This window comes from Bos indicus x Bos taurus, chromosome 1 (assembly GCF_003369695.1).
Source record: "Bos indicus x Bos taurus breed Angus x Brahman F1 hybrid chromosome 1, Bos_hybrid_MaternalHap_v2.0, whole genome shotgun sequence".
Taxonomy (NCBI): Eukaryota; Metazoa; Chordata; class Mammalia; order Artiodactyla; family Bovidae; genus Bos; species Bos indicus x Bos taurus.
Window position 1 is genome coordinate 110,003,302 of NC_040076.1, and position 25,672 is coordinate 110,028,973.

At 40.3% G+C, this 25,672-nt stretch overlaps 1 protein-coding gene across 1 annotated transcript in view; it reads right to left on the reverse strand.

The window, feature by feature from the left end:
* Positions 1–475: 475 nt before the first annotated feature.
* LEKR1 (leucine, glutamate and lysine rich 1) overlaps positions 476–25,672 on the reverse strand; it is a 213,809-nt gene continuing 188,612 nt past the window's right edge. The window contains exons 10-12 of the mRNA XM_027542832.1: positions 25,493–25,657; positions 20,664–20,963; positions 476–2,285 (exon numbers count right to left, since the gene is read on the reverse strand). Of these exons, the coding sequence (XP_027398633.1) occupies positions 1,872–2,285; positions 20,664–20,963; positions 25,493–25,657 (879 nt within the window). The 3' untranslated portion in view covers positions 476–1,871. The remainder of the gene's footprint in view (positions 2,286–20,663; positions 20,964–25,492; positions 25,658–25,672) is intronic.

Consider the following 25,672-nt stretch of genomic DNA (forward strand, 5'->3'; position numbering starts at 1 on the left):
TGTTATTAACTAGACTCAGAAAGAGAACCTCAGGAAATTCTCTAAGGGCAAGAAGTATAAATCCCTGGATCTGTGCCATGCACCACCGCTTCAACAAGCAGGAAGAGAATCTGAAGACCAAGAAGCAGCACTGGAAGGAGCAGCCGTACCCACCACAGAAGTACACAGTCAAGGCCTGAGCACACAATCATCAACAAAACATGAATAAACTGGCAAAAATAAAGATTATTGGGGTGACCTCTAAGATCCTTTCTGGCACACCACCATTAGATGATATGTTCTCTAAGTCACTTCAGTCGTGTCTGACTCTGTGAGACCCCATAGACGGCAGCCTACCAGGCTCTTCTGTCCCTGGGATTCTCCAGGCAAGACCACTGGAGTGGTTGCCATTTCCTTCTCCAATGCATGAGAGTGAAAACTGAAAGTGAAGTCGCTCAGTCGTGTCCGACTCTTCGAGATCCCATGGACTGCAGCCCACCAGGCTCCTCCATCCATGGGATTTTCCAAGCACGAGTACTGGAGTGGGGTGCCATTGCCTTCTCTGGAAACAGCCTAGATTAGATCAATCCTTTGAAAGGATTGATTAGAACAATCCTTTGAAAAACTGGAGATAGACTTGATTTGGCTTAGTAACATTTTTTTTTTTTGCACATGGGAGGGATTCCAGGTATCTTTAGATTCTCTCATCTACATGGTGGCCAAACCACAGAGAGTTTTATGTGCCATATTTCACATGTTAGTATCATCCTAATCTGAGAGTAAGAAGCTTGGGAATCCATGATGCAGTCAGATGAAAGATTTGAATAAAATCAGTTATAGAAGAAAAATACATGTTTATTACATGGAGAAAAGGATAGACAAACACTAGCATAAGGTAAAGAGTTGCCTTTTACAAACAGGAGGAGTCTAAAGCTTTATGATTATGTAAAATAGTTGGTCTGGTTTCTGGTTTTAATTTTTCACTCTGAAAATAGAAAACATGCTAACAAGATGACCATTTCCAGGGGTAATAAAATTTGAATCACAAATTAGCACTATGTGCCTCTACTAAACTGTCTTGAATTAGTTCTCTACAATAGCTACAGAATGCCAGTTAAACCCAAAACTTGACCTGGAGTACCAGAGAGCATTTAATGGAGAAAATCTCTACCAAGTAAGACTTTCATGGCTAGGCTCCTTGTTATTTAAAATAATCTCCATAGTTTTAGAAATAACCCATCTTTTTCTTGAACAGGAGTTGCTGTCCCTTTGTCTTCCTGAAGATTACCTATCATTACAACTGACCTTGCTTAAAAAGAAATTAGATTAACCAATTAGATTGTGAGGTGAAATGGAGAAAATTTGGTGATGATGAAGTTTGTGAATATTTGAACTAATAAGCAGTTTGAAAATGATCAAATTAAGGACTAAAGTCCTTTCATTTGCTATTTGGAATGCTAATTTCATCTATTTAACCTATTCAACAAACAAATGAACAACCACCAACAAAACCAATATAACCTTTTTTTTTGGTGTAGAAATAGATCTGCTTATAATAGTGCAAAAAAGTAGAAAAGATGCTATGGGTGAAAAATTTTACCTATGATCTCTAAAAGGGCATATTCATAGAGCACATCGAAACACACAATACATAAATACAGAGATTGGGTGTCTGGAATACCAACAACTTCATTATCTGTTGCAGTTTCAAGGGCCTCTTAGAAAACGTGGCTTCACAATTTGTTAGCTTGTCCAATTGTTAAAAATATCTTAAGTATGCATTCTCAATCTGCAGAAATAATTTGAAGTTTGTCATTCTTAATTACAGTGGGGGCTGTGAACTCCGGCAAAGATAGAGACTCTGTGTGGAGCTGCTCCTGACTTCGGCTCCATCACTGCTGACTCAGTCTCCTCCTCAGAATAGCAGCCAGTCTCTGCCTGGTCTCACTGACTGAAGATGATCGACCCCGGGGAGGATGTGGCTGGGGGACTGTGGGCAAACCTGAGCTGCTGACCCTGTTGGGCTGAGAAAAGGCTGGAGAAGTGGTGGGCTTCGACACTCCAGGCAGGCCAGGGATTTTGATTACTTTCTCAGAGTGCAGTCTTGCAAGCCTTCTCTCTCCCTGACCACTCCCAGCTGCAGCAGAGGAGGTTAGGCTGCCCTGGCTGAGGGAGCACGGTGACAGCGGCAACTGTCCGCTCAGCTTCCTGAGCTCCAGGAGTTGTTCTCTGGCTTGACTCAAAGCTTCCGTCAGTTCAAAGCGTTCTTCACACTCTCTACGCACTGTTTCCTGAAGAAAAGTGTTCTGAAATGAGAAAAAGGAAAGAAAAAGCAGCCATAGCTTTTAATAGTGTACATATGGACAGTTACTGGCAATATAAATTGATAACTGAACTGGAAATCAGAGGTCTGTGTTCTCTGACAGGGACAAATGAGTCAAAAATGCAAATGGTTTGTGAAGATGGAAAGAACTTTAAGAGAATATTTGGTTTAACCCTTGCAGTTTGCAGAAGAGGAATCAAGAGTCAGGGTCACTCAGATGTTAGTGGTGCTGGAACCCAGAATGCCTACTTCAGTAGGGTTTCAACTCCTTTGTGCCTGAGACAGTCTGTCCTGCACATGTGATGTCTAATAAATATCTGTAGTGTCATTATGTTATTTTATAATGAAGGGAAACTGCAGTACATAAGACAGATAAAAATTGCTTGAATTAGAAAATTGAGAGAATAAAATATATCAGCTGTAGCATTTAGATAATAAAATCAGTGATTTTATGTGATGCTTTCTCAGAACTTAAATATACTGATGATTTGCTCTTTTGTGAGATATATATCAAAATGAAGAACAAAATCTGCTTTGAACTTCATTCAGCAATCACATATCAAGTTACTAGAAGCTATAGTGGATGTAGTTCCTGCTCTCAAGAAGTTTGCACCATTGTAAGTTTGAGTAGAGCTGCTTCTTACATCCCCAACAGAGGTTGGAGCCAAGGGTAGAAGCAATGGGGGTTAAAGAGACAGAAGAATTTTTTCGTAGCCAGAGCTGTCTAAGGATACTCTGAAGGGTTGAATCTCACTTGACTGGGAAGTACTGGAGCAAATTTAAGCTTCAAATATGTGACTAGACTAGAGATCATTACAACTTCTTCAAACAGTGAGACTCTGCATTTCTAGTTGAAGAATGATAGCCATCTTTCATCTATGGAATTCATCAAAATTACTTCAAGCTCCGTGGTAAAAATTGGGTCTTGGATCTCCCTAATGTCTTGACATTCATGTCTGCAGGATGTCAGAAAAGAGATTGAAAAGTAAATAACTAAAAATGGTATCCAGGAACTTCTCTGCTGGTCCAGTGGTTAAGAATCTGCCTTGCAATGTAGGGGATGCAGGTTCCATCCCCGGTCAGGGAATGAAGATCGCACATGCTGTAAAGCAACTGAGCCTACAGGCAGCAACTACCGCGCCTGCACACTCTGGTGCCCAGAGGCCAAAACTAGAGTCAGTGTGCCATAAGAAACAAATAAATATTTTTAAAAAAGAAAGAAAATGATATCCAAATAAGTAACTACAGTTAAAGTGATCATGCTACAGGATTCTTCAGCTGAAAATGACTTTCTACCTGGTTAGCTTGTTTGTAAAAAACAGCCAAGGCATTCCCAAGGCTGACGCTCGGTGGAAAGCGTCCTCCCAAGTGCTTACTGACTAATCTGCTGTCAGTAGAACTAAAAACAAAGCATCAGGGAAAGTAGCATCTTCCTGTATTTGAGCTCCTTGTGATTACAGTCAGAACTCCATTTGATTCCAAATTTGGTAATCAAAACTGAGGAATATGGAGCAATTCCAGATTAACAGTTGCACACTAATATTCTATCAAATCAGTGGCATGTCTGGGTCAAACAAACTCTCATCATTTACATATATTAGCAGTAGACATACATGATCCACATATTCACATATTTTTTTTTAAATAATAGGGGTTAATTACTCAATTCCAGTTAAATTTTTTTTTTTTTTTTTTTTTTTTTTTAGGGACAGGAGACCAAGGATGGTGTTTGTGGCTTTATCATCTAGTTCTCATTAACTCTTCCTGAAATACTTGTTGAAAAGGCAGGAGAAGGAGGGCTAGACAAGAGGTTAATAAAGTGCCTTGTTAGGTGTCTTCTCATTTCCTGCTCCCAACAATTATATTTGACCAAGAAAGACACTGAAGCCCATACTTGCTTTGTAATTTGCTGAGAGTAACCAGCTTGGAAATGGTGGGGCCCCTGTTTGCCGCTAGAGCCAGCTCCAAGCTGCTTATGCCTAAATTAAGTGTCTAATTAATTATATCAAGCAGGCAGGGGCCATTTTGTTCCAGAACAATGAAGCAATAAAAAACAGTAAGACATCGCATCTGGTTTTGTCCAACTTTTCTAAATTTAAACTTTCTTTTAAAAGGAAAAAGCATCTATGCATTTTGTTCTTTGTCTACTAGTAGTGTAAGCAGGCAAAATGTATTGAAGTGGTTAGATTTATGAGGCCTTAAATAAATTAGCATAGAAATTTCCTCAAATAAGAAAGCTATGGGAAAGAGTTAATTTTATTTAAATATATATAAAAGAAATTATAGAAGTTAACAATGTGGTCAATAAATGGGTGACGTGAATAAAAGGTGCACAAATATGGACGGATAAAGTGATGGACGATATGACAACAAGGGCTCTCATTAAAAGGAAAAGAAAACTCAATCCATTTACAAAATTAAATTCAAGTCTCAAAGGAAAGGAGTAGTACTCTGTGGAAAACATCTTAAAAGGAAGTTACTCAAAAGCCATTTCAGGCAAGTGACACTCCATTGAAGGAGAAAACGAAAAGGTAGAGTGAACCCAAAGATGTCCTGGTAACAAGTACAGTGGGAGAAAAGTACCTGCCAACTCCAGACTGAATTTTGGAAGTGCTGGGCCCACTGCTCTGGAACTCATCCTTCTTCAAGGCTATTTGCTTCCAGAACAAAGGACAAATTCTCTTCATTATTCCCCAAATTGGGAGAACCTCTAAACTGAGAATAGGATCCAAAGATAGGTCTTCTATTTTGTCTTTGTTGTAAACACTAAGAAATCTCAGATGAATCTCACATACCTGTATCTCCTCTGACACTTAATATTACCACCTTCTTTAACATTTGGATTATAACTCAATTTTGTAGTTCAGGTGTTAGAATTTATTCAATTGTGAAATAAATAAATGAAATAGAACACATCGAGTTTTGGGGATTGCTGTTTCAGAGTTGGAGTGTATGTGACAGGGCATGACAGGAGCACACGTGGATGTGGCCAGAGTCAGTGAGACACTTTAGTGGAAAGTTCCATATGTGAAAAAGAATCATTACTTGTGGGTAGATGGGATTGCTGATGTTTTTGTCAGGTTAGGTTGTTTTAGAATTTTAATATGTATTTTCATTGAACAACATGGGAAAATATCTAAGATGGAACATGTTCAGTAAGACTGAAAGTCATGGGCAAATACGAGAATAATCAGTGAAGCTACAGCATTCTAAAAGTTTTAGGTAAAAGCATCTTTGGCCATATTTTAATATGGCAAAATAGTGTTATCACTGGATTGCAACTAAACTGTAAGTCAAAATGGAAAAGAAGGCATGAGTCAGATGAAGAGAGGCAGTGGGTTTTCCAGGCAGAGTGGGCAGTGATGCAAATGCCCGGCAGTGAGAGAGGGAGAGTCACATCTTGGAAGATACATGGCTTAGTATGACCCCAGGGCAGAGTGCAGAGAACTGGAGAGACCAGGGCTGAGGCAGGGAGAGCAAGCAGGATCAGATCAAGGATGACTTTGACACCCTGCTAATAGCAGAGTTTTAACTCAATTCTGAGGGCCATATGCAGTCCTGAAAGATTTATTTAAGCAGGGGCTGGCATGGTCAAATTTACAATAAAGGAAGATCCCTTTGCCAGTTCTGTAGAAAGTAGCCCTGAGTGGGGAGGGATGGGAAGAAGGAAGGATAGGAGGTCAATTTTCATGCAGCAGGTTCATATCCCAAGTGCCCCTTGGTTGGGGTGGTCTAGGAGAAGCGGAGCTAGCATTCCTGAGTCCTTAACCCATGCCAATTGGGTGAGAACATTATCTATAGATATGCCTACAACATTTTCAGATGATGGCCACTTTGAACAGACTTAAAATATGGCACTCCTACTGGGAAAATAAATGTCAAAATGAAAATATAAATTAGCTCACCATCTGTATGAAATTTCTAGTATTAAAAAAAATGGTCAATTTCCCCCACTCTTTGTAATATAAGAATGGTTTATTTTTGTGTTTGTTTTCTTTTTTATCCTTAGAGACAGCTGGATTGCTTTCAATTCCAAACACAGTGGAAGAAGCAAGACAAGGCTTTGCTGGATTACTTGATCATTCTGAAGGTGAGAATTCCATTTGTGATGGCAATCCGCTGTATTTGGCATAATTTTGGGGGAACATGCCAGGAAAGCAAGTTCTCAGTGAAGAAGCAGCACAGATGGGTATCTTTGTCCATGCTTTATACCCAGTGAGGTCTGAACCAGTCATGCAGTGATCAGATTACAATTTCCGCCAACCCAAACTAGATCTCTCCCAGGGTGAGTAGGTGGCTGGCCAACTGGGTGGGGAGCTGAGGTGAAAGGAGACTCTGTGGAAAAGGTGTGGAAACCAGAAAGATGAGTGGGTGTTAGCAAAGGATGTGCCCAACCTTCCATTTAAGACTTCTGTTCAGCTAATCTGATCAGCCAAAACACTGCAGGAAAACAGTGGAAATGGCCTTTTGGTAAGGCAGGGAGGAGAATCTGAATAAATTCCCAGGAAAGAAGCAAAATGGATGTTAGGCGGGTTGTTCTTAAAATTGTTTTCTATGCTTGCAAACATAATGGACACTGTGAAATAACCATGGCAGACATACTAAAACAGAAGAAGAGATGGAGGGCAATAGTCCCTTGAACTGATAGCCTTCAAGAGCAGATTTTAGAATGGAGAGGAAGAGGCCATGAAGACATAGTGTTCAGGATTTACTTTCTAAGTCAGTAAGCTAATTTTAGTTGAGACTTAATTAACATTAATTAGATACAACAAAAACAGTTTCTCCATATTTTTCTCATTCTGTCAAATTTTTGGCATCCATACTCCATACCAGGGCTGACTCTCCAACACGTGAAAGACAGTTTTGCCTGGATCTCCCTCTCCATGACTGGAGACCCTTTGTCTGAGCCCCCTACCCCTCAGAATAGCCCCTCTCCACCCACCACCCCATCTGCCCCTGTTCCCTGTGAAGCTGGAAGGCAGAGAGCCTCCATTTACTAACCCTTTACTCTTTGGAAGACACTCCAGCGTTCTCTTTATTAGGTTCAAATTGAGTAGTTCTCAAAAATGAGAACTACTCACTTTTTAATTGACTCTCTTTAGTTTCTCATAAATGGAGTTACCAGAGAAATGTGTGCCATTTTTCTCTACATCAAATAAATATACAAACAAATGCATATCCTAAAACTAGGCATATTCTTCTTGCAGAAAAGCTATTTATGTTTTCAAATGTATGTATTCCTAAATTTTAATCTTAGAGTTTACATAAATCCATCCTTACCAGATGTGTTAGTAACATTTCCTAAATAAATAGGCCTTCTTTTTTAAAAAATAGGCTTCACATTTGGAGCATCCCTGGTGGCTCAGATGGTAAAGAATCTGCCTGAATGCAGGAGACTTAGGTTTGATCCCTGGGTTGGGAAGATCCCCTGGAGGAGGGCATGGTAACCCATACCAGTATTCTTGCCTGGAGAATTTCATGCACAGAGGAGCCTGGCAGGCTACAGTCCATGGGATCTCAAAAGAGTAGGACATGACTGAGCGACTTTCACTCTCACTTTCACTTTACATTTGGAAAATATTGATAACACCAAAAATTTTAAAACTCATCCAGGGGCTTCCCTGGTGGCTCTGTGGTAAAAAAAAAAAAAACCCACCTGCCAATGCAGGAGACCTGGGTTCGATCCCTGGGTTAGGAAGATTTCCCTGGAGAAGGAAATGGCAACCTAGTCCAGTATTCTTGTCTGGGAAATCCCATGGACAGAGGATCCCGGTGGGCTACAGTCCATGGGGTCTCAAAAGAGTCAGACATGACTTAGCAACTAAACAACAGCAACAACAAATGGAAGAGGCTACCCTAGATCTCCAGGAGCATATGCATTTTATTAACTTTCAACAATTCAAAACTGAATTTCAAAACCTATCTGAAATCAAAATTCCTGTACAGGAGATTGTGAGTCTAAGTTGCAGGCTCCCTTCTTTAACTTCCATTCCTTAGAGTCCTTGCCAGACTCTTCCTGTTTCCCTCCCACCTCACTAGATGTTCCCTCTCCATCACCTTTGCCCTAGTCTCCTCCTCCTCCCAGCCTCTCAGAGTTGGCACATTCTCAACCTTCCTCTATTGCCCCATGCCCTGGGTGACCTCGTTTAGTTCCAAGGCTTAGGATGTGTGGATGTCTTTGAAATCAGTATCTCTCCTCAGTGTTCCCTGAACATATTGTCCATTCAACACCTCCATTTGGATATCTAACAGAAATGTTAAGGTTCAGTTCAGTTCAGTTCAGTCGCTCAGTCATGTCCAACTCTTTGTGTCCCAGCATCAGAGTCTTCCAATGAGTCAACTCTTCGCGTGAGGTGGCCAAAGTACTGGAGTTTCAGCTTCAGCATCAGTCCAAAGAAATCCCAGGGCTGATCTCCTTCAGAATGGACTGGTTGAATCTCCTTGCAGTCTAAGGGACTCTCAAGAGTTTTCTTCAACACCACATTTCAAAAGCATCAATTCTTCCGTGCTCAGCTTTCTTCACAGTCCAATTCTCACATCCACACATGACCACTGGAAAAACCATAGCCTTGACTAGATGGACCTTTGTTGGCAAAATAATGTCTCTGCTTTTCAATAGGCTATCTAGGTTGGTCATAACTTTTCTTCCAGGGAGTAAGCGTCTTTTAATTTCATGGCTGCAATCACCATCTGCAGTGATTTTGGAGCCCCAAAAAATAAAGTCTGACACTATTTCCGAGAGGAGCTACCCCACGTCCAAGGCCAGGGGCCGTGGCCTGGAGGAGCAACCCCACCTCCAAGGAGCGGTGGCTGTGAGGGCGCAGGAGGGCCTAGAGGAGCCATTCCACATTCAAAGTCAGAAGGGGCGGTGGTGAGGAGATACCCCTCATCCAAGGTAAGAAGCAGGGGCTGCACTTTGCTGGAGCAGCCATAAAGAGATATCCCATGTCCAAGATAAGAGAAACCCAAGTAAGACGGTAGGTGTTGCAAGACGGCATTAGAGGGCAGACACACTGAAACCATACTCACAGAAAACTAGTCAATCTAATCACACTAGGACTACAGCCTTGTCTAACTCAATGAAACTAAGCCATGCCCGTGGGGCTACCGAAGATGGGCGGGTCATGGTGGAGAGGTCTGACAGAATGTGGTCCACTGGAGAAGGGAACGGCAAACCACTTCAGTATTCTTGCCTTGAGAACCCCATGAACAGTATGAACAGTATGTTAAGATTCAGTTCAGTTCAGTTCAGTTCAGTCGCTCAGTTGTGTCTGACTCTTTGCGACCCCATGAATTGCAGCACACCAGGCCTCCCTGTCCATCATCATCTCCCGGAGTTGACTCAAACTCAAGTCCATCGAGTTGGTGATGCCAACCAGCCATCTTATCTTCTGTCGTCCCCTTCTCTTTCTGCCCCCAATCCCTCCCAGCATCAGAGTCTTTTCCAATGAGTCAACTCTTTGCATGAGGTGGCCAAAGTACTGGAGTTTCAGCTTTAGCATCATTCCTTCCAGAGAACACCCAGGACCAATCTCCTTTAGAATGGACTGGTTGGATCTCCTTGCAGTCCAAGGGACTCTCAAGAGTCTTCTCCAACACCACAGTTCAAAAGCATCAATTCTTCGATGCTCAGCCTTCTTTATAGTCCAACTCTCATATCCATACATGACCACTGAAAAAACCGTAGCCTTGACTAGATGGACCTTTGTTGGCAGAGTAATGTCTCTGCTTTTGAATATGCTGTCTAGGTTGGTCACAGCTTTCCTTCCAAGGAGCAAGCATCTTTTAATTTCATGGCTGCAAGCACCATCTGCAGCGACTTTGGAGCCCAGAAAAATAATGTCAGCCACTGTTCCCAATGTTTCCCCATCTATTTGCCATGAAGTGATGTGACCAGATGCCATGATCTTAGTGTTCTGAATGTTGAGCTTTAAGCCAACTTTTTCACTCTCCTCTTTCACTTTCATCAAGAGGCTTTTTATTTCTTCTTCACTTTCTGCCATAAGGGTGACGTCATCTGCATATCTGAGGTTATTGATATTTCTCCCAAATCAAACTCTTGATATTCCTCCAAATTGTATTCCTTAACTAGTGTTTTCCATCTTAGTAATGGCACTTTCATTCACTCAGTTGTTGAGACACCAAACTTTGGCGTTATCTTTGACCCCTCTTACCATTCTTCATCATCCCACCCATTAGCAACTTCTGTTACCTCCACCTAGGAAATTTATACCAAATATATTCCAAATCTGGCCAATTGTCACCTCCTTTATGATGATGACCGAGAATGCTTTTCTAGACCTTTTCAAGGACCTTGTAATAGGTCTTTCTGCTTTCATTTTGCCCTGCCCCCTTCAACCTATTTTCCACACAGTAGTCAGAGTGATTCTCTAAAAATAAGTCATATCATGTCACTCCCTTGTTCAACATTGCCAGGTAGCTTTTCACCACACTTAGAAAACAATCCAAAGTCTTTTAAAATAATTATTTATTTTTGGTTGTACTGGTTCTTCACTGATGTGCATGGGCTCTCTCTAGTTGTAGTGAGCAAGGGCTACTCTCTAGTTGTGGAGCGAGGGCCTCTCATTGTGGTGGCTCCTCTTGTTGTGGAGCACAGGCTCTAGGGTGCCTGGGTTTTAGTAGCTGTGCACACAGACTCAGTAGCTGTGGCTCCTGGGCTTAGTTGCTCCATAGTATGTGGAATCTTACTGGATCATGGATTGAACCTGTGTCCTCTGCAATGGCAGGTGGGTTCTTATCCACTTTGCCACCAGGGAAGTCCAACAATCCAATGTCTTCGTTGTTTTTCAATTGCTAAATCTTGTCCGACTCTTTTCAACTCCATGGACTGCAGCACATCAGGCTCCTCTGTCTTCCACTGTCTCCTGGAGTTTGCTCAAATTCATGTCCATTGAGGTGGTGATGCTATCTAACCATCTCATCCTCTGTCACCCCCTTCTCCTTTTGCCTTCAGTCTTTCCCAGTGTCTTTTCCAATGAGTCGGCTCTTCGCATCGGGTGGCCAAAGTATTGGAGCTTTGGTTTCAACATCAGTCTCTCCAGTGAATATTCAGAGTTGATTTCCTTTAGGATTTACCGGTTTGATCTCCTTGCAGTCCAAGGGACTCTCAGAAGAGAAGCCAAAGTTGGAAGGTGTGCAAAGTCTTTAATGCCTTCAAAGACTCCACATGAATTGGCCCCTCCAACTTTGCTCCCTACCATGCCCTCCTTGCTCACTATGCTCCAGCAATGCTTGCTGACTTCCTTGTGGTTTCTCAAAGGTTCCCAGGGTGCTTCTTACCACAGGGCCTTTGCACTTCCTATTCACTCTATCTGGAATGCTCTTTTTCTTACTTCAGGTCTGCTTGAATATTATCTTCTCAGAGAGACCTCTGACCATCCCTTCGAATATAACACCTCATATATATGTATGTGTGTGTGTATATATATATTCTGCTGCTGCTGCTGCTGCTGCTAAGTCACTTCAGTCGTGTCCGACTCTGTGCGACCCCATAGATGGAAGCCCACTAGGCTCCTCTGTCTGTCCCTGGGATTCACCAGGCAAGAACACTGGAGTGGGTTGCCATTTCCTTCTCCAATGCATGAAAGTCAACAGTGAAAGTGAAGTCGCTCAGTCGTGCCCAACTCTTAGCGACCCCATGGACTGCAGCCTACCAGGCTCCTCCGTCCATGGGATTTTCCAGGCAAGAGTACTGGAGTGGGGTGCCATTGCCTTCTCCGATATATATATTCTACTTCAGTAGAAAAAGATTAAAAAACAAAAACAACCAGCTGTATTAGGCTGGATGTAGATTCTGTGGGTTCACTGAAGAGTATTCCTTTTGTTTGGACTTGAAGAATAAACAGAAATGTTTCAGGTACCTGTTACTAAAATTTAAGCTAGAATCTGCTTTGTTTTTATTTTAAAAATTTCTCTAATCTTAAAAAATATCTCATTAAGGTTCATATTCTGTTGTTTATTTGCTGTACTTACAACTTTCCTGTTTCTTCTTCTATAACTTTGTCCTTTATCCTTTCCTCTGCTTCCCTCTCTGTCAGGTCCTCTATATCATTTACTCTTATCCATTATTTTAAATTATTTTTAAAAATTAGTTTATTACACATAGTTAAAGATTAAAATAATACTATAACTTTATAATGAAATAAAGCACTTCTTCACACTTTCAGGTTCTGCCTCCCAGGAACAATCATTTTCAGGTTTTTAAGCTGTTTCTAATGATATTTATATCCATAGTCCTAAATAATGTTATTATACAGCTACCTCATGGTTTTCAATTTTGAAGTCATTATCTACTGATTTCATAGAATCAAAGATGAGGATTTAGCTTCCTTACAGTTGTTTCACCTTCCATTAGAAGATGTTTCTGCTCCCCTAGGAGAGGCTCCTATCACAATTTTATTGAAAAACCTTCCCAATTTCTACCACAATTTTTAGTCAAATCTATATTCCACCTTATATGATTATAGTATATAAGTATATGTACACCTCAGCCATGCAGTGTACTATGATTACACTTCCTTTCTTTCACAGTTCCCTTCTGGAGTTTATTATTATCCCATTATTTATCTGCTTAGTTTTCTAGGTGTTGATAACCAATTTTTCACCAAACCTACTTACAGAAGTGTAAATATCCTCTCAACACATTTAAGCACTCCATGTAATCTATCCATTCTCTTTTTTTTCCTCAGAGACATATTTCTAAAAATCTGCTATTCTTTTATTGAACTCAGTCTGGTTTTCTCCAAGTCTGTTACACTGCTGTCATCCTTGGATTTTTTCCCACCATCATCCTGGACCTGGGGATTCCCACTACCTCTCTCATGTGTGGAAATGCTCATTTCCTGATTCCTGTGTCTTCTCCTTTCTTAGTTTACTCCCTCATTGTGGAGCTTCCTGAGAAAGGCTGCAAGGGAAGTACCAGGAGGGGCGACCTCATCCAAGGTAAGGAGCAGCAGCTGCGCTTTGCTGGAGCAGCCATGAAGAGACACGCCAGGTCCAAGGTAAGAGAAACCCAAGTAAGATGGTAGGTGTTGCGGGAGGGCATCAGAGGGCAGACACACTGAAACCATAATCACAGAAAACTAGCCAATCTGATCACACAGACCACAGCCTTGTCTAACTCAATGAAACTAAGCCATGCCATGTGGGGCCACCCAAGACAGATGGGTCATGGTGGAGAGGTCTGACAGAATGTGGTCCACTGGAGAAGGGAATGGCAAACCACTTCAGTATTCTTGCCTTGAGAACCCCATAAACAGTATGAAAAGGCAAAATGATAGGATACTGAAAGAGGAACTCTCCAGGTCAGTAGGTGCCCAATATGCTACTGGAGATCAGTGGAGAAGTAACTCTAGAAAGAATGAAGGGATGGAGCCAAAGAAAAAAACAATACCCAGTTGTGGATGTGACTGGTGATAGAAGCAAGGTCCGATGCTGTAAAGAGCAATATTGCAGAGGAACCTGGAATGTTAGGTCCATGAATCAAGGCAAATTGGAAGTGGTCAAACAGGAGATGGCAAGAGTGAATGTTGACATTCTAGGAATCAGCGAACCAAAATGGACTGGAATGGGTGAATTTAACTCAGATGACCATTATATCTACTACTGTGGGCAGGAATCCCTTAGAAGAAATGGAGTAGCCATCATGGTCAACAGAAGATCTTGTTCGTTTCCAAGGCAAACCATTCAATATCATGGTGATTCGAGCCTATGACCCAACCAGTAATGCTGAAGAAGCTGAAGTTGAACGGTTCTATGAAGACCTACAAGACCTTTTAGAACTAATACCCAAAAAGATGTCCTTTTCATTATAGGGGACTGGAATGCAAAAGTAGGAAGTCAAGAAACACCTGGAGTAACAGGCAAATTTGACCTTGGAATATGGAATGAAGCAGGGCAAAGACTAATAGAGTTTCACCAAGAGAATGCACTGGTCATAGCAAACACCCTCTTCCAACACCACAAGAGAAGACTCTACACATGGACATCACCAGATGGTCAACACCGAAATCAGATTGATTATATTCTTTGCAGCCAAAGATGGAGAAGCTCTATATAGTCAGCAAAAACAAGACCGGGAGCTGACTGTGGTTCAGATCATGAACTCCTTATTGCCAAATTCAGACTTAAATTGAAGAAAAGTAGGGAACACTACTAGACCATTCAGGTATGACCTAAATCAAATCCCTTATGATTATACAGTGGAAGTGAGAAATAGATTTAAGGGACTAGATCTGATAGATAGAGTGCCTGATGAACTATGGATGGAGGTTTGTGACATTGTATAGGAGACAGGGATCAAGACCATCCCCATGGAAAAGAAATGCAAAAAAGCAAAATGGCTGTCTGAGGAGGCCTTACAAATAGCTGTGAAAAGAAGAGAAGTGAAAAGCAAAGGAGAAAAGGAAAGATAAGCATCAGAATGCAGAGTTCCAAAGAATAGCAAGGAGAGATAAGAAAGCCTCCCTCACATTTCATGGATATAATATCTTCTCTTTTGTCTCTAAGGATATGAATTATGCTCTTTTTTGACACTTTGTCTTCCCACATTGTTCTTTTTTTGCTTATTTGTTTGATCCTGATTCTGTCTTTCATATTAGAAGTGTTCCTCAAATGCTTGGTTATTCTTGGTTTTTGTGTTTAAAAATGAGTCTTCAAAATGTTACTGGAAACTCTGTGTGCCTACTAGGTAAGGGCTTGTTTACTGGTATATGTTTCATTGGACATGCATATAACTTTTAATTAAAAGTTATTTAGTGCCCAGAGGTACTAATAGTTGTTGATACCGAGAGGTATTTTCTTTTTTTAAACTTTCTTTAATCAATTAATCAGTGTCTTATAGTTTTTAGTGTATAAGTCTTTCAATTCATTGGTTAAGTTTATTCCCAAGCCAGAGGTATCTTCTTTTGAGCTAGCTCATTTTACCACAGAGGGCTCCTCCAATTTCCTGGGTATTGATATATAAGCTTGGTTGTCTGTGTTCTGGGAAGTGAGTGGGTGACAGGGACTGGGAGGTCTCACCCTGAAATATACAGACCTTCACTCTAGCTCTTGCCTTATATCCCGCTTTTGTGTATCCTCAGGTCCAAAGACTCTTGCATTCAGGTTTTCTAGAGTGTAAACCTTTAGGATCCTGCCAGGACGGTAGGTGGAGGCTGCCTGGGGTTGCAGAGGGCATCTAAGCATCTGTTTCCACCTTTAAAAACCATTCAAACAGCCCTGTTTTCAGATCTACACTTCTCTCCCACTTTGAGAGATATCTGTTGAGCCTTTCTAATGTGATTGGGTTTGCTCCTTTTTAGGATTCCATGCACTCCCACACTCTCCACATTATATTAGGTTTCAGTATCCATAGCCTGCTGATTACCTCTCATCCATATCTTACTTTCTGTTTTCCAAATTTTGGTCAACATTTTTTTCATCAAATGTCATCTCCTTTCTTGTTCTTTTTTCCTTATGTATTTATTCAATTTTAATTAATTTACTGTCATTTTAGGGTATTTGGGGATGGATGCAGAGATAAACATATGCAATTAATCATTCATGTTTAACCAAGAGCATTACCTTCTATTTTTGAATATCTTTCATCTTCATTAGATAGCTATAGGAAGTGGGAGAATTTAAAACTTCTGCTCCTTATGTTTTCCTTATCTATAGTTTTAAGTCAACAAAAATATTGAACTCTCTGTACTGGCTTTACTTTGATCTGTTTTTCACATTCTCCTTTTGGATCCAAGGCCCCAGACAGTGGAGCCACACTGTCTTGGTAGTGCTCAAGAGCTAGTGGAGCTCTTACTAGCTTATGGAGCTAGTAAGGAAGGAAAACTGGCAGCAAAAAGCATGGGATCTATTTTAAGCTGGTTTTAAATGATACTGTCCTGTTCTCTAACATATTATGTTTCTTTCCTGGCTTCTTATTTTTTTAAACTGTTCCAATTTTTGATGTCTGTGTCTTTTTCCTGTAAAGAATTTCAGGAGCCCCTTTTTTACATTTAAATTTCCCATTTAGTTTTACTTCCTATTTTTTCTCTTCTTATTGACCTGAACCTTTTGTTGCTTCACCTTCTTGACCCTCGTTTCTGTGGCAGCACTCCACTAATCCCTGCTCCATGGAGGAATATCCATTTTGCCCTTTTGAGGCTATGGCTTTCCTCCTATCCTTGAGAACTTTCTTTACACAATTAAAAACAAAGTTCTACCTATTTTCTGGCTTCCTGAATGAGAGTGGGGTTTTCCTCTCCTTAATTAGCTTTCTTATCAGACCATTAATTTATCTTCTTTCAAATGGGAATTTGTTCTCCACTTAAATGAGGCTGTTTTCCTCCAGAATCTGAGAAATTTCAAGTGTATGGAATGCATGGTCACAAAAAGTAGTACTTTTTACTTTACATGCTAACAACCTCAGTTCTCTCTGGCTCATAATTCCTATCACTTGTATTAATTCATTTCCAATTTAATAAGAATGTTCTGGACTTTAGCATTCTTAAACAGAGAAGCAGTCTTAATTATTTACTCTTATAGTTCAGTTGTAATTGTCTAACTTCTAGTGGGAAGTCTGCCCTCAGCCATGTCCCAAGATAACTTTACTTTTGCTACAATCCCTTTCTATTTCCCAGTAATGATCTACAATCATTTATATACCAACTCAGTATCGTATCTTTCCAAAATCTGCATGTAAAAAAATTTCACCTCTGAGTGGTTTCCTGTTACAACCAACAGGCAGGAAGAATTCCAAATGTAGCTGCTTTTGTGTGAAAAAGATATTCGTTCTTCACTTTTAGTCTAGCTTCTCTTGCCAAAGTTACCTTCAGAGGCCCTGAGTTGGCAAACTATAAAATGGCCCCCGGTTATCCCTGCCCTCTTGCTATTCACAGCCTTCTGCAACCCCTTTGAGTTGAGTGTGGCCTGGAGTTGTTGTTCCATCTCTAATGAATAGAATGCAGCAAAAGCAGCGGGATACCACTTCTGAGATTAAGTTAGAGAGACTGCAGCTTCTATCTTGGGCACCCTCTCTTGCACTCTCTCTTTCTTACTCGCTTGTTTTGCAAGAGACTAGCTGCCATGTTGCCAGGCTCTTCTATGGAAAAGTTCATGTTGGAAGGAAGTGAGGGGTTCTTCTCTTCCCCTTCTTCAGCCAACATTGAACTGAGGCTCTCAGCCCAACAACCATGAGGAAGTAAATCCTGTTGACAACTACAAAAGTGAGCTTGGAAGTCAACCTGCCCCCAGTTGAGCCTTTTTAATGAGACTGCAGCAGCTGACACCCTAACACCAACCTCATGAGAGGTACTGAGCAAGAGGCATCCAGCTAAGCCGTACATTCAGATCTCTGATACTCAGAAATAAATGTTCGCTGTTTGAAGCCACTGATTTTGATGACAATTTGTTATATAACAATTTGTTATATAACAATACATAACTAATACAAGTCCTATGGCCAGATTGTTAACTTTTAGTCTGTGTTTTTTACATGGGAAGTTTCTTTTAGGTCATTCTTGCCTCTGGATGTCACTTTAACTGCTCAACATAATATTTTCTCTAAATTCCTCTTTGAAAGCATGGGATGGCAGTTGTCAGTCATGTTCATAATTGCATATTGATGACTAGCACAGTGCCTGGCACTTGAATATAGGCACGGGCCTATTATATATTTCCTGGATTTGACCCTTTATAGTCTTGTTCTAGTTTATAAATTCCTAGAATAAATAAATGTCCTATGGCAACCCACTCCAGTGTTCTTGCCTGGAGAACCCCAGGGACGGGGGAGCCTGGTGGGCTGCCGTCTATGGGGTCGCACAGAGTCGGACACAACTGAAGAGATTTAGCAGCAGCTTAGCAGCAGTTTATAAATAACTCATCACTTTCCATATTGCCATTTCTTTGGGAGATTTAAGAGTTAGAAAACCTGCTGGTCTAGTTAATTTGGCTTTTCTCTCCTTTAACCTGCTGTCCCACCTCTAGAACTTCAACACTGCTGTCTTAGTTGAAGCATCACCTCTCTCCTTCTCCAGCAGAGCTGAGTCCATGTGTATGCTGGCTCTTCCCACTCCTGCCTGGACTGGAGGAGCAGCCCCCTTTTCCAAGGGAGGTTGTGGTGCTGTGTTCCAACAGGAGACATTCAATCACACAACACCCTAACCATCTGGTAGAGTAAGCATTAGTGTGTTTATTATTATTCTAAAAGTAACAGAGAGAGAGAGTGTGTGTGTGTGTGTGTGTATCCTGAAGATTTGAGTGCCAAGCCTTAGGTCACTTTGAAATTTAGAAGCAGAATCACTAAAATTCAAGTATCCTAAAAGAGGAAATATAGAAATTCATGGAGATGAAATTTAGAGATCCAAATCTAAGAAATTCAAATTTGAATCTTGGCTTCACCATGCTGGGTCATCTTAGAAATTTTTCAAACATCTTGAGTCAGTTTCTCATCTGTAACATGGAAGTAATTCCTACTTTAATAGGGTTTTTAGGTATTATTTTTGATCCAATATTTTGTTCATTCCACATTTTAACTTAAAATTTCTTTGGAATAGGTTCACTATGTCATAATTATAATGATGGTATAAACTTTGAATTTTGGTTGACAATTTACAAATAACAAGAAAACATGGTATATTTATTAATAATCAATATTACTACTAGCACTTTCCTTTTATTCATCTTTAAGACACCAATGAAACCAATAAATATTATTTATCACTAACATTCAGAATCTTGCTCCATTTGCCTTTATTTGTTATACTGTTATAAATAGGATCAAATATTCTAATATGACAATATTCTAATTCTTGGCTATTGGAAAATTGCCCCACTGTTTTAATAAGTTTGGGTTACTACAACAAAATACCAGAGGCTGCATAGTTCAAACAACAAATATTATTTCTCAAAGTTTTGGAGACTGTGAAGTTCAAGATCAAAGCGCCGACAGATTTGGTGTCTGGTAAGGACCCTGATTCAAAATGGCCATCCTCTTACTGTGTCCTCACATGGTGAAAGGGAAGAGGGAGCTTTCTCTCATAAGAGCACTAATTCCATTCAGGAGATTAGCTCATCTCTCAAGACACAATCACCTCTGACAGACCCATCTCCACACATCATACTAGTGATTATATTTAACATATGAATTTGGGAAGACATTCAGTCAGTAGCATCCACCATTTCTAAAATGGTCAGCAGTTCAGAAATAAGATTTTGTTAGGAAAACAAAATTAAAATCAAAATAAGTCTGTTGTTGTTGTGTTGTGTCCAACTCTTTACAACCCCATGGACTGTGTCCTGCCAGGCTCCTCTGCCCATGAGATTTCCTAGGCAAGAACTGAAGTGGGTTGCCATTTCCTTCTCCAGGGGATCTTCCTGGCCTAGGGATTAGACCTGGGTCTCCTGCATTGCAGGTGGATTCTTTACCACTAAGCCACCAAGGAAGCCCCAAATTAAGTATGTTGTTGTTCTGTCGCCTAGTCGTGTCTGACTCTTTGCAACTCCATGGACTGCAGCATGCCAGGCCTTCCTGTCCCTCACCATCTCCCAAAGTTTGCTGATGCCATGGACATGAACTTGTCTACTCCAGTTTAAATAAAACACTGCTGAAATAATTATGCATACACAGGAAAGAAGACCAATACATGTAGATTATCTTACAACTTTAGAATGACAGAAAAATAAAACCCTAAAGAATAACTGTATTTAAAATATACTGTCTAAAATATTAAACAGCAAATACTCTAAAAGTTTCTTTGGCAAAAATGTAATGTTTCAACAAATAAGACATAAATATATAAAGATTTCTAATCTTAGAGGTTTTAAATGGTCATTTGCAACACAGTAGAACTTGCCAAGGAAACCTTAGAGATTACATAGATAAATGTATTATTTATTTTACAGAAAAGGAAGCCAGGTCCAGAGAGGTTAAATGCCTGCCTAAGCTGAAACTCCAATATTTTGGCCACCTGATGTGAAGAGCTGACTCATTTGAAAAGACCCTGATGCTGGGAAAGATTGAGGGCAGGAGGAGAAGGGGACAACAGAGGATGAGATGGTTGGATGGCATCATCAATGCAATGGACATGGGTTTGGGTGAACTCTGGGAGTTGGTGATGGACAGGGAGGCCTGGCCTGCTGCAGTTTATGGGGTCGCAAAGAGTCGGACACGACTGAGCGACTGAACTGGACTGAACTGAACTGAACTGAAGTTAAGGACAGAGCCAGGATATGACCCCAGGTCTCTGACTAATAGTCCAGAACTTTCTGCATGACACCAAGCTACATTTCATGTCTTTGTTTGTTTATTTGTTGAAAGACCAGCACTCTTTCACTAACTGCACTGGTACCATCACCCGCTTCCTACCTCTTTCTGGGACTGGTTGAATCGCTCTATCAGTTGTGCTTGTGCCAGCATTACTCTTTCCAGTTCATCTGACTTCTTTTTCATTTCCTTCCTCAGGTCCTCTGAAACGGAACCATTACTGTCAATTTCCTTCTTCAGACGTGATTCAAATTCTACAACCAAATTTTTAAGGTTTTCAATTTCTTTCTCCTTTAACGCAGATTCCTCAGTATATTGAACATGGGATTCACGGAGTTTTTCTTCAAGAGCAGCGAGTTTTAGTCTTAGATCTTTAGTAGCAGCTTCGATTAAGTTGGATATCTGTAAGATAAGTCTTGCATTAGTTTATAGGTAATAGTCTCTAGGTATCCACAGAATTCTCTTGGTTTTAAGAGGTTTATTCTAAATAATTGGTGTTCTCTTCTGATCTGATTAAAACAAATCTTATGACACATATAGGCCTTCACAATTTTAAAAGTTAAGACTAAGATTTTATTTTTATCACCGAAAATGGAATTGCATTAATCACTTGAACATACTTTGAAATACCTAAATCTTTGTAACTGAACTGAACTACCAAGGACAATTCAAGTCTTGATCAAGTGCCTGTCTGGACTCATTTTAGGGTGACTTTGGGACCTGATGTTTGGGGATGCATGTAGGAGAGCATCATAGCTACAGTCAGTCAGTCAGTTCAGTCACTCAGTCCTGTCCAACTCTTTGTGACCCCATGGACTGCAGCATGCTGGGCCTCCCTGTCCATCACCAACTCCTGGAGTTTACTCAAACTCATGTCCATTGAGTTTGAGTAATTGAGATGCCATCCAACCATCTCATCCTCTGTCATCCCCTTCTTCTCCTGCCTTCAATCTTTCCCAGCATCAGGGTTTTTTCAAATGAGTTAGTTCTTCACATCAGGTGGCCAAAGTATTGGAGTTTCAGCTTCAGAATCAGTCCTTCCGATGAATATTCAGGACTGATTTCCTTTAGGATGGACTGATTGGATCTTCTTGCAGTCCAAGGGACTCTCAAGAGTTTTCTCCAACATCACAGTTCAAAAGCATCAATTCTTCAGTGCTACAGTCTACTCAAATCATACTAGTAAGGTTTCCTTTGATGTATTTTTTTTTTTCATCCTTGTATATGATGATTGAAGGTACTCTAGATACCACACCTTCTATAGTAGCCTTGCCCAATAGAACTTTCTTCAGTGACAGAATACATGAGCAAATTGGGAAAAGTCAGCAGTGGCCATAGGACTGGAAAATGTCAGTTTTCATTCCAGTTTCAAAGAAGGGCAATGCCAAAGAATGTTCAAACTACCATACAGTATGTGAACTGAGAACTTCCAGATGTACAAGCTGATTTAGAAAAGGCAGAGGAAGTAGAGATCAAATTGCCAACATTTGTTGGATTATAGAGAAAGAAAAGAAACCCCAGAAAAGTATCTACTTCTGCTTCATTGACTATGTTAAAGCCTTTGACTATGTGGATCACAACAAACTGGAAAATTCTTAAAAAAGATAGGAATACAAGACCACTTTACCTGCCTCCTGAGAAACCTGTATGTGGGTCAATAAACAACATATAGGACCAGATATGGAACAATGGACTGTTTCAAAATAGGGAAAGGAGTACCTCAAGGCTCTACATTGTCACCCTGCTTATTTAACTTATATACAGAGTATATCATGTGAAAGGTGGCCTGGATGAAGCACAAGCTGGAATCAAGACTGCTGGAGAAATATCAACAACCCCAGATATGCAGATGATACCACTCCAGTGGCAGAAAGTGAAGAGAAACTGAAGTGTTTCTTGATGAAGGTGAAAGAGGAGAGGGAAAAGCTGGCTTGAAACTCAATATTAAAAAAACTAAGATCATGGCATCTGGTCCCATCACTTCACAGTACATAGCTGGGGAAAAAATGGAAACAGTGACAGACTTTATTTTCTTGGGCTCCGAAAATCACTGCAGATGGTGACTGCAGCCATGAAATTACAAGATGCTTGCTCCTTGGAAGAAAAGCTATGACAAACCTGGACAGCATATTTAAAAGCAGAGGCATCACTTTGCTGACAAAGGTCCATATAATCAAAGCTATGGTTTTTCCAGGAATCATGTAGAGATGTGAGAGCTGTACCATAAAGAAGGCTGAGCCCTGAAGAACCTATGCTTTCGAACTGTGGTGCTAGAAAAGACTCTTGAGAGTCTCTTGGACAGCAAGGAGATGAAGCCAGTCAATCCTAAAGGAAATCAACCCTGAATATTCACTGGTGGGACTGATGTTGAAGCTGAAGCTCCAATACTTTAGCTACTTGATGAGAAAAGCTGACTCATTGGAAAAGACCCTGATGCTGGTTAAGACTGAAGCTGAAAGGAGAAGGGGGCGGCAGAGAATGAGATGATTAGATAGAGTCACCGACTCAATGGACATGAATTTGAATAGACTCCACGAAACAGTGAAGGACTGGGGAGCCTGGTGTGTTGCAGTCCATGGGGTTGCAAAGAGTCAGACACAACCTAGTGACTGAACAACAAGAAGAAATATTCTGCACTGTCTTATGTGGTAGCCACTACCCACATGTGACTATTGATAGTGGTGTACTGGTAAATACTTCCCTGATAGCTCAACTGGTAAAGAATCAGCCTGCAATGCAGGAGACCCTGGTTTGATTTCTGGGTCAGGAAGATCTGCTGGAGAAGGGATAGGCTACCTATTGTGGTACTCTTGGGCTTTCCTTGTGGCTCAGCTGGTAAAGAATCCACCCGCAATGTGGGAGACCTGGGTTTGATCCCTGCCCTGGAGAATTCCATGGACTATAAAGTCCATGGGGGTTGCAAAGAGTCAGACACGACTGCATTGGTAAATATTTAACAATGGACTCTCACACACACACACAGAAGTCAGATTTGTATTCAATTTCCATGATGTAAACACTCTCACCATGACCAATTCCAAGCTATGAAGGTGAAATCACTGATCACTAAACTGAGAAGAAATGTTAACAGTAGGCTCTCACTTGCTAGTATGGGCTATTGCACCCTTAAAATGTGGCAAACATGAGTGAGGAACTCAATTTTCAATTTTATTTAATTTTAATTAATTGATACTTAAGTAGGCACATAAGTTACTATATTAAACAATGCAGTTCTAGAGGATACCAGAATACTTTGAAAATATACTGCTTCTGAAGGTGGTACCTCCAGACAAAGAGAGGAAAGAACAACTTGAGAAACTTCTCAGTGTCACAGCATCTTTAGAAGGGAAAAGACTGCTTATTTTTCTCCTTAAAAAAGCAAAACAAATAACACAAAACATACCAAGAAGAGCAAAGCTGCTTCTGACAAAACATATCATTATTTATGCTACGGATATTGTCATATTATAAATATTAGTACAGCAAGAAATCAGCCCATGAAGAATCTGGAAAGCATTTACAGACTAAAGTTCCAAGGATTTTGTGAACCATTACTTAAGAGTTATGTACCCCAAATTTGTTTCAAATGTTAAATTTACATTAACAATAACTTTTACAAGAAATCTATTCACCACAGTTTTTATAAATTAATATTCCATTTTCTTCAATTAACCCAGGGAAGGAGAGGGTCACTCCTGGGTCTGAGCAGTAGTTTCCTTCATCCAGAGGAGAGCTGCCACTAAAACAGAGCAGGTTATCTTGGGAAGAGGAGGCTCACATGCTTTGATTTTTTAATAAGGGAGTCAACAGTAAAAAAAAAAATCAAGAGAATTCACTCACAAAATCTGGACTTAGGATTGCTCTTGAAAGACTGTAGCCCCGGCAAGTTGGGGCCTGCCTTTCAGCATTCCCCTGCTGATGGTCCTGGGCCACATGGGAGAGTAACTAACAGCAGTCACAGGGTGAGGGGAAAAGGGGAGTGGGGGCAGGAGCCGGGAAGTAAGGGCATGTCTAGGACAGAACTGTCCAGAAGAGGAGGAAAGGGCTTAGGTGAGCCGAGGCTACAACTCCCAGCGCATGCTCCGTTGTCCCATTGTCCCAAATAGGACTGCACTTATAAAACACAAATTCAGAGATTAAATTATTATTAAGAATTTCAAGACAGCATTTGCAGAGCATTAAACCTGCAAGGTTTGTATGGGGACCTGTGATACCACATTCATGTGGCTGGCCCTGCCTATTCACAGTGAGCTACTGAAAAAACTACCATATCCCCTGTACAACAAAGTGGAGGCCGTAAGTCTCATTTAATGCTAATTTACATAAACTCTTAATGAGTTTATTCAAAATATAACTTTACCAGTAGGCCTTGGTTAATATACGCACACAAAAGATACACACACACACACTCTACTTTCAAGTCTTATGAAAACAAGGGAACCTTGTCAAAACCTTATATTTTGTTTAGTATACGCTGTTAAAGAAATTATGGAAGTCTGATATTTAAAAAATATTTCCCCTTCATTCAAAACTAAAATTGAAAATATTTGAAACTAAAGGGGATAGACTTTAGTTGTTGGTAAAATTTAGTTATGTAAAATACATCATTATCTTTTGTTGGACATTTGAGGTATTAGAATATCTAACCATGTTAATTATTAGTTACATAATTTATGCTGTTTTAAAAATATGTTTATAAATAAATGTTTATTTAGTAGGAAAAATTCCATACATAGCTGGATTATATTCTTATGTAATTTATCTCAGTCATTCATTATGGAGAATAGCCAAATCATTCTATCTAAAAATAAGCTGTGATGACCATGAGGAAATCTATAGGAGTTAGAAATATAGTGTTGTCCTTAGGAGGAAATAACTAACATCTACAGTTTCAAATCCATTAAATAATGATGAGTACCATAATGACAGACCTTCATTTGTAGTTCTTCTTGTTCTTTCTTATACTTTTGGATTATTTCTCGGTGTTTTTCCTTTTCAATATCAAGTTCCAGTTTAGCTTCTTCCTTAAAGAGAAGAGCTTGCTCCTGAAATTCAACCAAATGTTGGGCTCTTTCCTTGGCAAATTCAGCTTCAATCTAGAAAATAGCATT